Source organism: Plectropomus leopardus, chromosome 13 (genome assembly GCF_008729295.1).
Source record: "Plectropomus leopardus isolate mb chromosome 13, YSFRI_Pleo_2.0, whole genome shotgun sequence".
Classification (NCBI taxonomy): Eukaryota; Metazoa; Chordata; class Actinopteri; order Perciformes; family Serranidae; genus Plectropomus; species Plectropomus leopardus.
In genome coordinates this window covers 1,366,613-1,380,237 of record NC_056475.1, presented here as the reverse complement: position 1 = coordinate 1,380,237, position 13,625 = coordinate 1,366,613, and the positions used below count along the sequence as shown (strand labels likewise).

The 13,625-nt window shown below is 39.3% G+C and overlaps 1 protein-coding gene across 1 annotated transcript in view; it reads right to left on the bottom strand.

Annotated features, from left to right (window-relative positions):
• LOC121952416 (peripheral-type benzodiazepine receptor-associated protein 1) overlaps window positions 1-10,416 on the bottom strand; it is a 96,166-nt gene extending 85,750 nt beyond the window's left edge. The window contains 1 exon segment of the mRNA XM_042499085.1: window positions 9,507-10,416. Coding sequence (XP_042355019.1) covers window positions 9,507-10,397 — 891 coding nt within the window. The 5' untranslated portion in view covers window positions 10,398-10,416.
• Between the last annotated feature and the right edge of the window lie 3,209 nt (window positions 10,417-13,625).

Sequence of the window (13,625 nt, the reverse complement as noted above, 5' to 3'; positions counted from 1 at the left end):
AATCATAGAAACACTAAAAAAAAAATACTAAAAATGTCATAAAATCCAAGAAATGACCTATAATCTGAGAAATGTATTAAAATGTACTAAACCCCAGGAAATGTCCTAAAATCCTTGACACATGTATGGGGCTGCTGCGACTGGCCCCTGCCCTCCTGTCATTTTTGCAAAAGTGTCCCTAAAGCAAAGCAGGACGAGTATCTCTTATATACTGGAAAGACACTGAACAGAGGACGGTACCAGCCTGACCTGAGCCCCACAAACACAGGGAGGGGTCAAAGCTGAATAAAGGGTCAACAGGGAAAAATAACTGTCTTCAGAGGAGTTACCGAGACAAAACGCAGCGTCTCTTTGTAGCTCCATTTGTTGCTCGTGGTGTGTAAACCCATCCGTCACTGCAGAGGCAGCCATATGGTATCCAGACAGGTGTTTAGGAGGTGGGACCACAGAGGACCCCACACTCAACAAGCTCATTAGTCTTCAGAGGAATCATGCTTGTGTCCTCCACAGAGTGGACACGCTGTCAACTGCTGTGTGTCATTTGCACTCACAGATTAACACAACTCAGGGATACTTAACGAGCTTTAATTTGGGGCCACTTTTGCAAAATGACAGGAGGCCAGGGGCCATGTTTATGGGATTTTAGGACTTTTCTAGCATGTTTCTAGCACAAACCATAATGTTGGGGGGTATTTTCTTTACATATCTTCCTCCCTCCCCATCTATCTATCTATCTATCTATCTATCTAATTCTAGAAACATCATAAAATCCAAGAAATACCCTAAAATCCAAGAAACTTTCTGTGATCGTAGAAATGTCTGAAAATCTAGAAATGTCTTCAAATGCTATAAATGTCCTGAAATCCTAGAAACGTCCTAAAATCTGAGACACATTCTAATGCTAGAATCTGTTTATCCACCTATCTTTCCATCTATGTACATGGACTAACTCACTGCTTCGTGGGCTAAGCCTCTCTGGATGATAAAGATCTGATGATTGACATCAACCTACACATAAAACCAGACGTCTTTCTAAACGCTCCATTTATAACCCATAATTCATGTGGGAGTTTTCAGCTTCAGTTTCACCCAGTTTCCTGCTGCTGTATGAAACCTGCTCTGCTTCTTACATTAATGTTTTACACAGATTCATTCTATTCTTACAAAAGTGCGTGCTCCCATAAAAAGCAACCCCCCAACACACACAGTCATTAATTCTGGGTGGAACTGGTGATAAGACAACAAAAGCACCATCAAGGTACCTCCCACTCCAAATAATGGTGTAATTAAGAACAATAATGTGAAAGTGACAGCCCCGACTGCTCTGAAATGGCCAAATAATCATTTCTAATGCACCGTTTCGTCTCTCCTTCCCCCATGTTGAGTGTGTTGACAGTTTATTAAGGGTTTTTACTTGGCTGTGATTGTGGTAATTGGGTAATAAAGCGGCAGGGGTGGGGAGGACAGCAGGCAATGTTGCACTCAGATTACTTCCTTGGTTAAATGATAAAATTCCAACCAACTAAATATTCATTCAAACCATCAACAAAGGAAAAAATGGAGTGAGCTTTAATGAAAGAACCGGTGGTGGAAAAGACCGGAGTGCTAGTGCTGGGAAAAAACAGCAGAAACATTATCATAAATATTAGCTTGCATTTCCTCTCTAGGGACGTTTGTGCCAAATTTGAGGAAACTCCTTCAAGGCCAACTTCAGATATTGTGTTCACGAAAGTGACATGGACGCAAGGTCACCCTGACCTTGACCTTTGACCACCAAAATGTAATCAATTCACTCTTGAGTCTACTCCAACATTTGAGCCAAATTTTAAATATTCACTCAGGTTTTCTTGAGAGATTGCATTCACAAGAAGGTGCCAAATGTGCAAACAACCCAAAAACACATATACACCTTGACCTTCAACCATCAGATTCTAATCAGTTCATTCTTGAGTCCAAGTGGACGTTTGTGCCAAATTTGATAAAAGTCCCTCAAGGCCATCTTTAGATATTGCGTTCACTAACATTCGACAGATGCAAGGTCACCTTTGACCACCAAAATCTAAATTTCCTTGACCTTTAACCCTTTGAAACATGAGCAAACTGGCTTGTTTTCTTTCCAAAGAATTGGGAGAGGGCAATAAGCAACTCAATAAGAAATTTCTCAAAATCAGCAAGAAAATATAAAGAAAGAAAGATACCCCCCAAAAAACAAGAAAATGACCTGGAAATTATCAAAAGAGTAAGACAATAAAAAAATATTAAAAAACAACTATAATTATAAATATTAACACTTTTCTGACATTTTAACCATTTAAAAAAATAATCAAACCTTCAAATCTTTTTTTTTCTCTCTCTCCTCAAAAAAATAAAAAAATCAGATAATTCAGGTCGTTATTTGTTTGAAAGGTTTGAAGGCTTGTTAAAAGCGTCTGGACACAGCCAAAGAAAACTGATGTCAGTCCAGGTTTCAAAGGGTTAAAGAAGATCCCATAATACACTACACCATTTCTGTTACGGTCTACAATGAGTGGGACGCCTCTTGCAGTCTCCAGGCCCCAAAAATTTTCATGTAAACCATCAAACTAATGTTCCAGACACTAACCTTGCGTATGCCCTCCACTTCAAACCCGTTCAGGTTGGCATAAAGCGAGTGATGCCTTTTCCCTAACAGTGATGTTGAAGTGACATTCGCCGTGGCTGGGACCGGCTTGTCCACGAGTTGTTTATCATCTCGCTGCTCCGGCCCCCTCACCTCCTGCTGCTGTCGCCCCAAAGCGTCAGCCACGTCCCGGCTCTCCATCTCGGCGTGTGCCAGTGCCGGCTCAGGCTGCTCGGGCCGAGTGCACAGGTCGTACATCACTCTCTGTCAAAGTCAAACAGCGTAGACGGGATCAATATGACTAAACGAGGTGCCCAGCCGAGACCGAGCCATCGCAGGCTTTTCATGTGCTGGAGGAGCGGAGCAGCTGGTGGAGTTTGAGATGATGAAGATGTCACTGTCCTCTGTTGGAGTGTGTTTATTCACAGCTGAGGCGAACTGCAGAAACCAAGCAAACCGCAGCCATAGCTGTCGGTGACTCGAGAATCAGATTTGTAGCGAACAAAAACGACACTAGTGAAGTTCCTTCCATAAAATGTGTTACAGCAAGAGTCTGTGTGCCACATCCAGGACAAAACCAGCCACAGACAAACCAGGAGTTGTAAAGTACCTCCTCCTCCTCCTCTGCACAGTGACGTTTTCCAAAATGAGGGCAATCAGCTCCAAAGGGACATATTTTTGGCCTCGGCTTCTGAAGGCGATTCAACGACTGTCATCCTCCTGGTAGCATTCTTGAGCATTCTGTGTTTTATCCTGTGCTCACTACGCTGACGTAGCCTGCGCCTTCATGTCCTCTGTTGTCATCAGTACTTGTCCAGAAAAGGGAAAACACACTTCGCCTGCGTAGCGCTGAAACAGACACATGCAGGCCCAAACTGAAACCCCAAACAAGAAGAGGCGTGCGATGGAGAAAAAAACAAGAGATGATCTAACTAACAGGTCTCCGCTCTGCTCTCCGTTCTCTCAGATGAGATGTGGGTGGCATGTTGACTCTCCAGCTGTGAGTCCGTCCTCACCAGCACCACTGTGTCAAAAAGCATTTCATCCAGATGCAATAAGACTCGACGGGCTTGTTAATCCCGTCTCCGTAACGGCGCCATAAAGGTGAAGAAAGAGGACGAAGGGGGAAAAATGTGTGTGTGTGTAAGACGGCGAGTGTCGCTGAGAAGAGGGGGCAGGGAGAACTGCTTCCGCCGTCCTATCACAAAAAGGCAGCCTCCGAGACGGGGCCCAATCATTGCCGCGACTAGCGCTCGTTTCCATGGAGATGACGCTGGAATGATGTTGGCTGCCTCTTGAACAATCAATAGGCAGCACACACACTGCAACACAGGCAGGCTGCAGGAGGCAGGCAGGGGAACAAGTGTGTGTCCACACTCATTCTGGTGTTTTACACCGAGAGAAATAAATCAGATGACTGACAGGAGGATGAATGCACGTGATAGTAATGAAGCCTCGGACACTAAAAAAACATGTAAAGCTGCGGGTCCGTGAAAGATAAAGTTCGTCACAACTCAATGACAGTTTACAAATGAACTCACTGCCTTCCTCTCTACTATAAAAGGAAATGTCAAGTACTCCATCTAACTGTCTTTTAAACGAGCAAAGCAGCTTAATAAATCCTTTAACACGCAGCGGCCTGAATATGGGCCTGGACAGGGGAGGGTTAAGTTATTCATAACTAACTAAATAACAACTAACTATTTATTTATGAATTTGTTTATTCATTAATTTATTTTATACAGCTGAAAACCTATTTATCTCATCTGGCTTTAATACTGAAATTCTTTTAAGTATTATTTTAAATCAATTCTCTTGTTTTTACTATTCTTACTGGTCTCTGTACTTTTTACTTTGACTTTTATATCTTGTTTATCACCGCCTGTCTTTTGATTGTCTAATCTTGTTTCTTGTGTTGCATTTTTTTTATTGTGAAGCGCTTTCAGCTGCATTCCTTGTAAAAGTGCTCTATAAATAAAGTTTATCATTACATTATTATTATTATAATATCAATGATTATTATTAGTAGATATTATTACAACTGCTGCTGTTATTAATAATATTTAATTGATTAATGTATTTATTATGACTATTATTATCATCAATATTGTTTATTTGTGTTTTTATTATAATTGGCAGACTGAGAGTGTGCCTGAAGACAGCACTATTCCTGCACAAAATTATATTTTCCCCCCTTTATTTTATTTTTTAATTAATTTATTATCATTATCATATTATTATTATTATTATTATTATTATTATTATGAACATCAGTATAACATACAAATGTAAATATGCCGGAGTTTGCAGGACTGCTTATTTACATCTGTTGTCCCTTGGCAGGTAACAGACAACAGAAATATCAAGAGAGAAAGAAAAAGGCAAAGAAAAAACTACAACCATTCAAACAGAGGACACAAGTGCAGTAACAGTAGCAGTGTAAACTGTCTGGCATTAAGTGCATGGTGCAAAGTGCCTTATCTATGTGCAAGATGCATAATTCAACATGTGTTGGTTGCACTCATGCATCACGGATGGCTGGATAAAAGGATAAGGAGCTATGCTGCATAAAAAGAATCCAGATGAACTGATCCTCTCCTGCTGCCTGGAGTGCATCTTAATTTTGGAGACTGAAAATTAATTTTGGAGTGATTCATGTTCACCTATGCTCGTCATCTATACAATGACTTCCTTTAGAAGCACAAAAGGTTCAGTCTTTCGCCCTAATTAAATAAAAAGATAATGTTCCTACGAACATGTTTATATAGATCATGAATTAATATTCTGCTGATATGCCCTTTAACATGCAGCCAGGCACACTCACTGTGATTAACCAGCCTTAACATGTCCTTTATCAACATATGACAAAAGGGGAAAGAAGCAGTAAACACCTGCACGCTTAATTCAACACAACGCGCAGGATTTCCCTACACATTCATTTATTTTAAAACTGAAAATGGCGATGCTCTACGTGCACAGAACCTGTTCTTATAGTCTAAACCTAGGGTTCATACGGAGTTTGGCAAAAGAGCATATATACTATAGTACTGGTCACGCGCAATGACAGGTGTTTTGTTGGAAAACCTTGCAGGAGCAACACAGTTTGTAAAGCTGCGACAGCGGACCGTCGCACATGTCCGCGCTGGAGCAGGCTGTCGGACATGTCCACGGTGGAGTGGGTTATCGGACATGTCTGCGCGATGGAGCGGTCTGTGGGACAGTGGCAAGTTCAAGCAAAGGTCGAACATCATCAACTCAGTGTCAGCAGCTCTGCCTCCTTACAAAAGAAACAGCTGCTGTTGTGTTTACATCGGTTGGAGATCAAAAAAGGTGGCAACAGCTTTTAATCTGAGAGAATTTTTAGGATCAATATTATTTGCACACACAAGGATGATACAGAGTGTAGAGATTTGTCAACCAGGACATATTTTGATATTGTGGATATGTTGCAAAAACTGTTTATTCATTACATTTCCAGACTTTTTGCTGAAAATGTATGTAATGTAACTATCAAAATATAAAAATACTGTTGCTTAGATTAATTTTATATTGCCCTCTGCTAATATGCATAGTTACACGTCAAAGTAAGTAAAATGTAGTTTGTCGCAGACACAAAGCTTTGCAGTGTCTCTGCTCTGATAAAAGGCAGCAGTCTACCTTTAAATGGTCACTGTTAGAAAACACACGACTGGGTGCAGCAAAGTTAAAAATAGACTTTTTGCATTCATTTTTTCAGCTGGCTTTTTCTTCTGCTGCACTGTCAGTGCAGTCAACACTGATATTGCTACTTTTACGCTGACTGACTCTGAAAGGAAAAGTGATATCAGTTTCCCTGATATCAACTGTCTGTCATTCCCATTTTAAGATACTGACAGTAGGGCTGTAACGGTTTCTGTATTTGTACCAAACTATTATTATTATTATTATTATTATTATTATTATTATTATTATTATTATTATTATTTGTCACATTATGATAGCCTCATTTTTTCACAGGTTTAAGTTACAGATCTTTGTTAAGGACTCAAATAGATATATTTCTCTCCAATTTTGGTCATATTTGTTAAAATCCCTCTCAGTGAGCATTTCTTCTTTTCTTAGATAATCCATCTACCTGACAGGTGTGACTATTTAAACAGCATCATTACTACACACGTGTGCCATGGGATGGTAACAGTGAAAGGAAACTCTAAAATGTAAAGTCTGATCACATGACACAATGTCACAAGGCGGGTTTTCAATACAGATTTGCGCAAAACTTTAGTGATATTTTCAATGTTATACGACTTCACCAGGATGATTTTTAAGTGAATGTTTAAATTCAGAAAATGCATGAGCTTTATTACTTTTTTTATTATTTATGGTATTTTCAGTTTCATAACAAAAGAGATGTTTTTCAGTTTTATAGCCTGTTGTGATCTGTTGACACTTGCACTACTGTCTGTGCAAAATAAATCAAAACAAATGCCACAAAAAAGAAAAAGTGGTTGATTCTCAAAGAAAGAAAGGTTCAAATAAACAAACATCATGCCCATGCTATAAAAATTAGCCTCTAACTTTTCCCTGACGCTGCAGTTCACAGCGTCTGTTAATTACAGTGTGCTCACAAGACCATGGCTTTACACGCCTGCAGGCTGACGTGAACTCAACATTATTTCTGTTCTGCTTCAGCTCTTTTGATAATGTAAATTTGGGCACAGAGGTGCTGACAGTAAAAAAAAAAAAAGTGAGATTACTGTTGCACAAATGAGCAGTGCCACCAGCAAGCGGACTTATCACATGTTGTAAGCGGCAGAAATATAGTAAATACACGGAGAATAAAACAAAGAAAAGCATGCAGTGATGCATGTCAAACAGCACAATGCTCTGAGCTGCAGTCAGGTCCATCACGGCTCAGTGGTATTGACGTTCTGTCACGCTGACATATTTTGACAAAGTCTCCCCGTCTGCCTGTCATCGAACCAAAGAGCTGGCTGCAGTTCAAATACATCTCACATCAAACGTTCTCCGTTAAATTATGACAGGGAGCAAAAAAAGCAAAAAAAGAAAGATCATTTGGAATTTAGCAAAAAGCTCAAAAGCAAACTTTCAATGGATGTAACAGTATCACCGCACCGATCAGCATGTCTGCGATCAAAGAGAAATCCTAATTACTGTTAAAAATCTTTCACAAAAGCCTTTTTTCTTCTTCATTTCCACACAAATGTAGTCTGAGTCAACAGAATTACAAAGTTTACGAAGCATTATAAAGAAATGATTTTCACTACATATGGGGAGGATGAAGGTGTGTGTAGGTATGTGTATATATGTTTGTATGTATTTGTGAGCAGATTAGTATGTGTATATGTATATATACACACAGTACATATCAATTTTTTACTTGATTGAGTAGAACATCGCTGTCATGATTTGATAAGGATTAAAAGAAACTGAGATAAATTTTGATAAGATTAATATATCAGCAATTATTTTTTATATTTTTTATAAGGTTTATTTATAAGAATTTATATTTTCATTAAGACAATTATTTTTGTAATTCATTTATATCTATGAAATATTATTGGCAATTAAGATAATATATTCAAGTAAGTCTTGAGAATGAATTATTGTATAATTTATTGTAAATATTGTATTGATGTGGAGGCTAAATAATTGACTATTATTAATTTATGGATAAGGGGTGAGATTAAATAAGTTAGTGCTTCTTCCCACACTTTTTTTCGGTTATGTGAATCAATTGTTAAATGGTTTTTAAGGTGCAATAATTTTTTATATCACTCTCTTAACTGCAATATTTGGCGCAAAATTTCATTCACAGCTATCCTCTGTGCAATCATTCAAATGAGCAAAGTATATTTCTTCTACTAAATTGCATGTTTTTTCTTCAGTTTCAACTTCAATTACACACATTTTTATAGCACACACACACACACACACACACACACACATTATTAAGAAAAAAGAAAAAAGTGTCAGACAGACTGCAATGAAAAATTTGGCATGTTTGTGTTATGCTTGTGTGAGTTTCACTTTAAAAGGAACAATCCAAAACGGAAATGAATAATAGAAACAACCATGAGTCCATTCTTGTCTTAGCCGGCAGTCCCATTTGGACACCTTTAAAATATTGACTTAACACGGGTGACGCCTCAGCAGGAACATGCAAGAAATATGAGGTTTGGCGAGTGGGCAGCGCTGTTTCGACACAGTCCCAGTTTTGATTAATTATTCAATTTACTCCCCGTGAAAATTTCAGTCCAAAATTTAAGAGACGGCTGCACACTGACCCACTTCTGCCACTCAAACAGGAGGCATGAACAGATCCAGCGGCACCCCTCCTCTGCTCGCACCCTGCACGCCGCTGCACGCTGCTGCTTCTCTGACAACATTAACGTGGATTTTACAGCACACACTAAGCTTACTTCAAACAGGAGGGAATCATGTGACCGTTACACCCCGACCTCACTTCACTCAGGTGGCTAATAAGAGGACAGAGTTGGCTATGAGAGAGCCTGAGTGTTTATGCATCAGTTGTTTTGCACATGATATACATGTAAATAAACTGATGCATTTTCTGAGTTAAAAATACAGGAGGAAATACTGGCAGTACTGCATCTACAGCACTTTCTTTTTTAAATTTTTTTGTGTGCATATTTTCAGGTTATTCCCTTATGACGAGTTTGCGAATTTGTTGGGTCATTTTCTGTTTGTTTGTTTTTTCACTTTTCTTGTTTTGTTTATTTTCTTGAAACTTTTAAAAATGTTTTGCTCATTTTTGGGCCATTTCTTGTTAAGCAGCCTTCTTCCCATGCTTTCTCTTAAAGAAATCAATCTGCTCTGGTTTCAGAGGGTTAATTCACTAGATTATGAGATCATGTGTGGACTCTGGAAATATGAATCAGCTTACCTCCATATTTCTGTCCATGCATTTGGAGGGCGATGACTCGTCTGACCCAGAGGACTCTCCGCAATGGGGGTCGTCCCAGCCTGCATGGGGAGCGTTTGGAGGGTGACAAATTTTCAGAGAGCCGCTCTGACAGGTGTCCACGCCTGCAGCCGCGGTGCAGGGGTCAGCTGCACTGACGGCCCTCCCTAAAGGCCGCTCACTCCGATCCTGTTTGGTTTTGTTCTTCGGTGAGTTGGAGGCACTCTGGGATCTCTGCGGCGAGGCTGTTAGGCGAGATTTTTTTTGAGAGGAGTTACTGACGTCCTCCTGAGCTGGTTTTCTTGGGAGACTTTTTAAAGTGTAGCTGGGGTGTCCTGTTCTGTGCTTCCCCAGCAATAGTCTCCCGTGGGCCTCGAGCAGGTGGCAGAGGAACACGGCTTTTTCTAGCTCAAATTCCTCCCTCTGATGCAATTTATAGACCGCCTGCCCACCATTTAGCTCCTCATAGAGAGTCAGAAGCAACTGCTCCAGTTTTGCATGAGAGTCTCTGCACAAACAGAAAGCCTCTTTTTCTGTAGACTCTCTGTTTTGGCCTCTGTCTGTCTGTTTAGTGTTCACCTCCTTCTCCAGCAGACGCAGGTATCTGTCAGAGTCCTTTTGGCACCCTCGTCTGGCCGCCTGCTCCCTCACAGCCCTATGCTGGTCCTGCTCAGCTTCTTCCCGCAGGTGCTTCAGCTCCACAGAAAGGTGTCCGCGGGCCTGCTGCGTCCGCCTCTTCTCTGCTTCCCAGTCAGCACGCAGCCTCTGCAGCTCTCGCCCAAAGTCAGTCTGGCCCCGGCATGGTTTCTTGGACGAGAGCGCCAGACGGTTATCACTGTCTCTCCTCATGACGCCACGCTCAAAGCACAACATGCAAAGGACGGTGAGAGGTGTTCATTTCTAACAGAGTGGCCACATGTGTCAGAAGTGAGAAGACGTGCAGATGGGTGATGGGTAGGAGTCAAACATGCAGCATGCAATTATCACAGCAGGTCACTGGGAGGATGAGAGAAATGAAGACATGCTCAGGTGTTGTTTTTTTTTATGTTTTAGATGAATGAAGCAACAAGAAACGCAGTGTGAAAGCTCAGGTGTTAAAGGACCACTCTAAGATTTATGAGGCTACTTTGGCAGAAATTAATGTGATACAATAAGTATGTTTTCTTCAGTGTATAATTTGCTGAAAATGTCTTTTCTGTTACCTGAAAGTGAGCCATTTAAATCTACAAATTGAGCAGGTCCTCATCTATGGAGATTGCCATGTTGCACTGTCATATTTCTACAGTAGCCCAGAACAATCAAATCAAACACTGGGCAGTTTTCCATTAACTCTCAAATTGCACAAACTGAAACTGTGAATATAAAACAGGCCAAATGAAAACATGTCAATTTCAAAAGAGAAAACTCTCATTTATCGCAAACAAGTTTTTATAAGGTGGTATGTCAGGCAATTTGAAAAGCTTGGTTTTTTTTTAATATCATTGTATTTTATGCATTTCTCCGCCCCTGTAAAGCACCCTGAACTGCCTTGTGTCTGACTGATGTTGTACATAAACACGCCTTGCCATAAAACGCAGATGCATTGCAAAACTAACAAACAGATGACAGCACAAAAAACAAAACAGAAGCGATTAATGGAGCTTATGCTCGGGAGCTAACAGTGAGCTGAGGATGCAACAAGTGAGCTGCTCAACTCCAATGAAAATGCGCAAACAGAAATGCTCCGTTAGCTCTTATTACTGCTGCCAGGTTTAACCATCTGTTGCTTAAAATTAGCATAACTCACGGTTCATATTACGGAGCTGGAAGGGGGCTTGGCTCATTAATTAGCTTAATTAAGCTCGCTTTTATATGGTCAACTAAGTGATGTAAATGTACGTAACGGTATTTATTAACGTGAATATCAGTCTGCAGTATACTGGAGTGATGAAAACACATAACTAGTACTAGCTACTACGTGTTGTTAGCAAGTGTTAGCTTAAGTTTTCCAGCAACAACTTGTATCAAACTCACCTCTCAGCGGATTTAACTCCCAAATTTAACTTTTTATGAATGGTGTTCAACTGAGGCACTTCTGTCGGCATTAAAAGTATCCGTCTGATAACGCAAAAGCTGGTCGCGTTAGTTGTTAAAGGTCCACGGAGCCACGCAGGGGACGGTTTGTTTATCTGTGCGGCACCAGAGTCACCGTGGCCAGCCTGCGGTCAAGCTAGTCCCCGCGGTGTTTTACGGTACGTCCGGTATATACGAGGCATTACGGTAAAACATGACTTCAAAATAAAAGCAGCGTTCCGGTTAACTTCACATTAAATCAGTAAATCACACCGTCAGTGATAAATAAAACACAAATAAACGGATAAATAACTGATGTTACATTAATAAATTAATTAAATTAGGAAAAAAGATATTTTGTGTACATATATTGTGTCTCCAACTTCTTTGTACTGGCCTTTAAAGGAACAGTGCTGCCTTTACGTGCGTCCTCAGTTTGTCAAAAATAAATAAATACTACTACTACTACTACTAACTACTACTAACAACTACTACCGTTATTACTACTACTAACTAATAATAATAATAAACATGTGCATGAACAATGCTGCCTAAATATTTTATTATGATAATAATAGTCATGACACATAAATAAATACATAATAATTAATAAAAGCAGTAGTAGTAGTACACTAGTAGTAGTAATAATAATAATAATAAATGAAAAATAGAAAAAATAAAGGGGGGGGGGTAGCAGAATAGTGCTGTCTTCACACATGCACTCTCAGTAGTTGACTTACTAATAAAATAAAACAATAGTCAAAGTTAATAAATTAATAGAATCATTAATTAATCATAATATTTATTTTTATTATTTGTTTTTTAAACATTAATTACAATAATAACCTTTAATGAATAAATATAATTACTAAAGGGGAACAAATAATGTGTGGTTGCTCATATCTTTGTGTGCCTTGTCTCATCATTTAAAGACTGTCCGCTTTAATACTGTATGACCTGTCCTGCATTTGAATGACAGTCATTACGAAAACCAAAATCCATTTTTAATCTGATTTGAACTGTCATACAATAAGAATAGAGTATGCTATGTACTGTCAGGACTCATTATATACATCTCTACCATTTCTAAATGTCTTTGTTAATAAATACGTTTCACCTTTTATGGCTGCATTTACAGATTTCAGTTTTCTATGTGCATTTTCTCAATCATAGCAGAGCTGCAGACACTCTCTGTAGACATGACCAGCTAACCTGTGTGAGCTGGATGACCACTAGTGGATACAGGCTGCCAGTGCAGAGTTTTAGAAGTTTGCTCATCTGCCTCCATATGTTTCTGATCTTTTCTTTGTTGATCAGAAAAGAGGTTATTAATCAGTCCTCACCCACAATCAAGTATCGGTTGCTCTTTTTAACATACATTATATTTTTCAAAAATGTTTTGATGTAAATGTGTTTTTAATGTGTCCTTTCTGGGTATGATTTGTATCAATGAACCCTTTTAACCCTTTGAAACATGGATGGACATCCGTTTTTTTTTTGTTTTTTTTTTTTGTTTTTTGCTCTGTGTTCAGATGCCTTTCACAAGCACTTAAAAATACTGAAACCTGAGCAAATATGTTGATTGTCTGTCAAAAACATGGTAAAAAAAATAAAATAAATAAAAATAAAATGCAGTTGGCAGCTTGACATAAGGTGTCCAGCAAATACACAGAAAATTGCAGTTTAAATGGGTTTCAATGGAGCACTTTTTTACACTTAACAATTTGGATGTAAAAACTTTGTTTCCATAGTGTATTTTAGTTTATTGTAGGAGCTGAGCTGGAAATTCAAAGATTTAACAAAAATAATGTATGCCATATGCATGAACACAGCCAAAATTCTGAGAAAAAGAAGAAGTAAAACCATGTAAAATGAGCCAAACAGTCCCTATAGAGGTATGTTTATATGCTCTGGAGAATCGAGTCCAGACATTTTCTCACTTTCTGCAGCAAAAAGCACAGGTGAAATCAATAACATGGATGATGGCTCAGTCCCATTAGTGGGCTGATTAGGAGACGAGGAACAGGTGTGCAACACGGAGAGGGAATG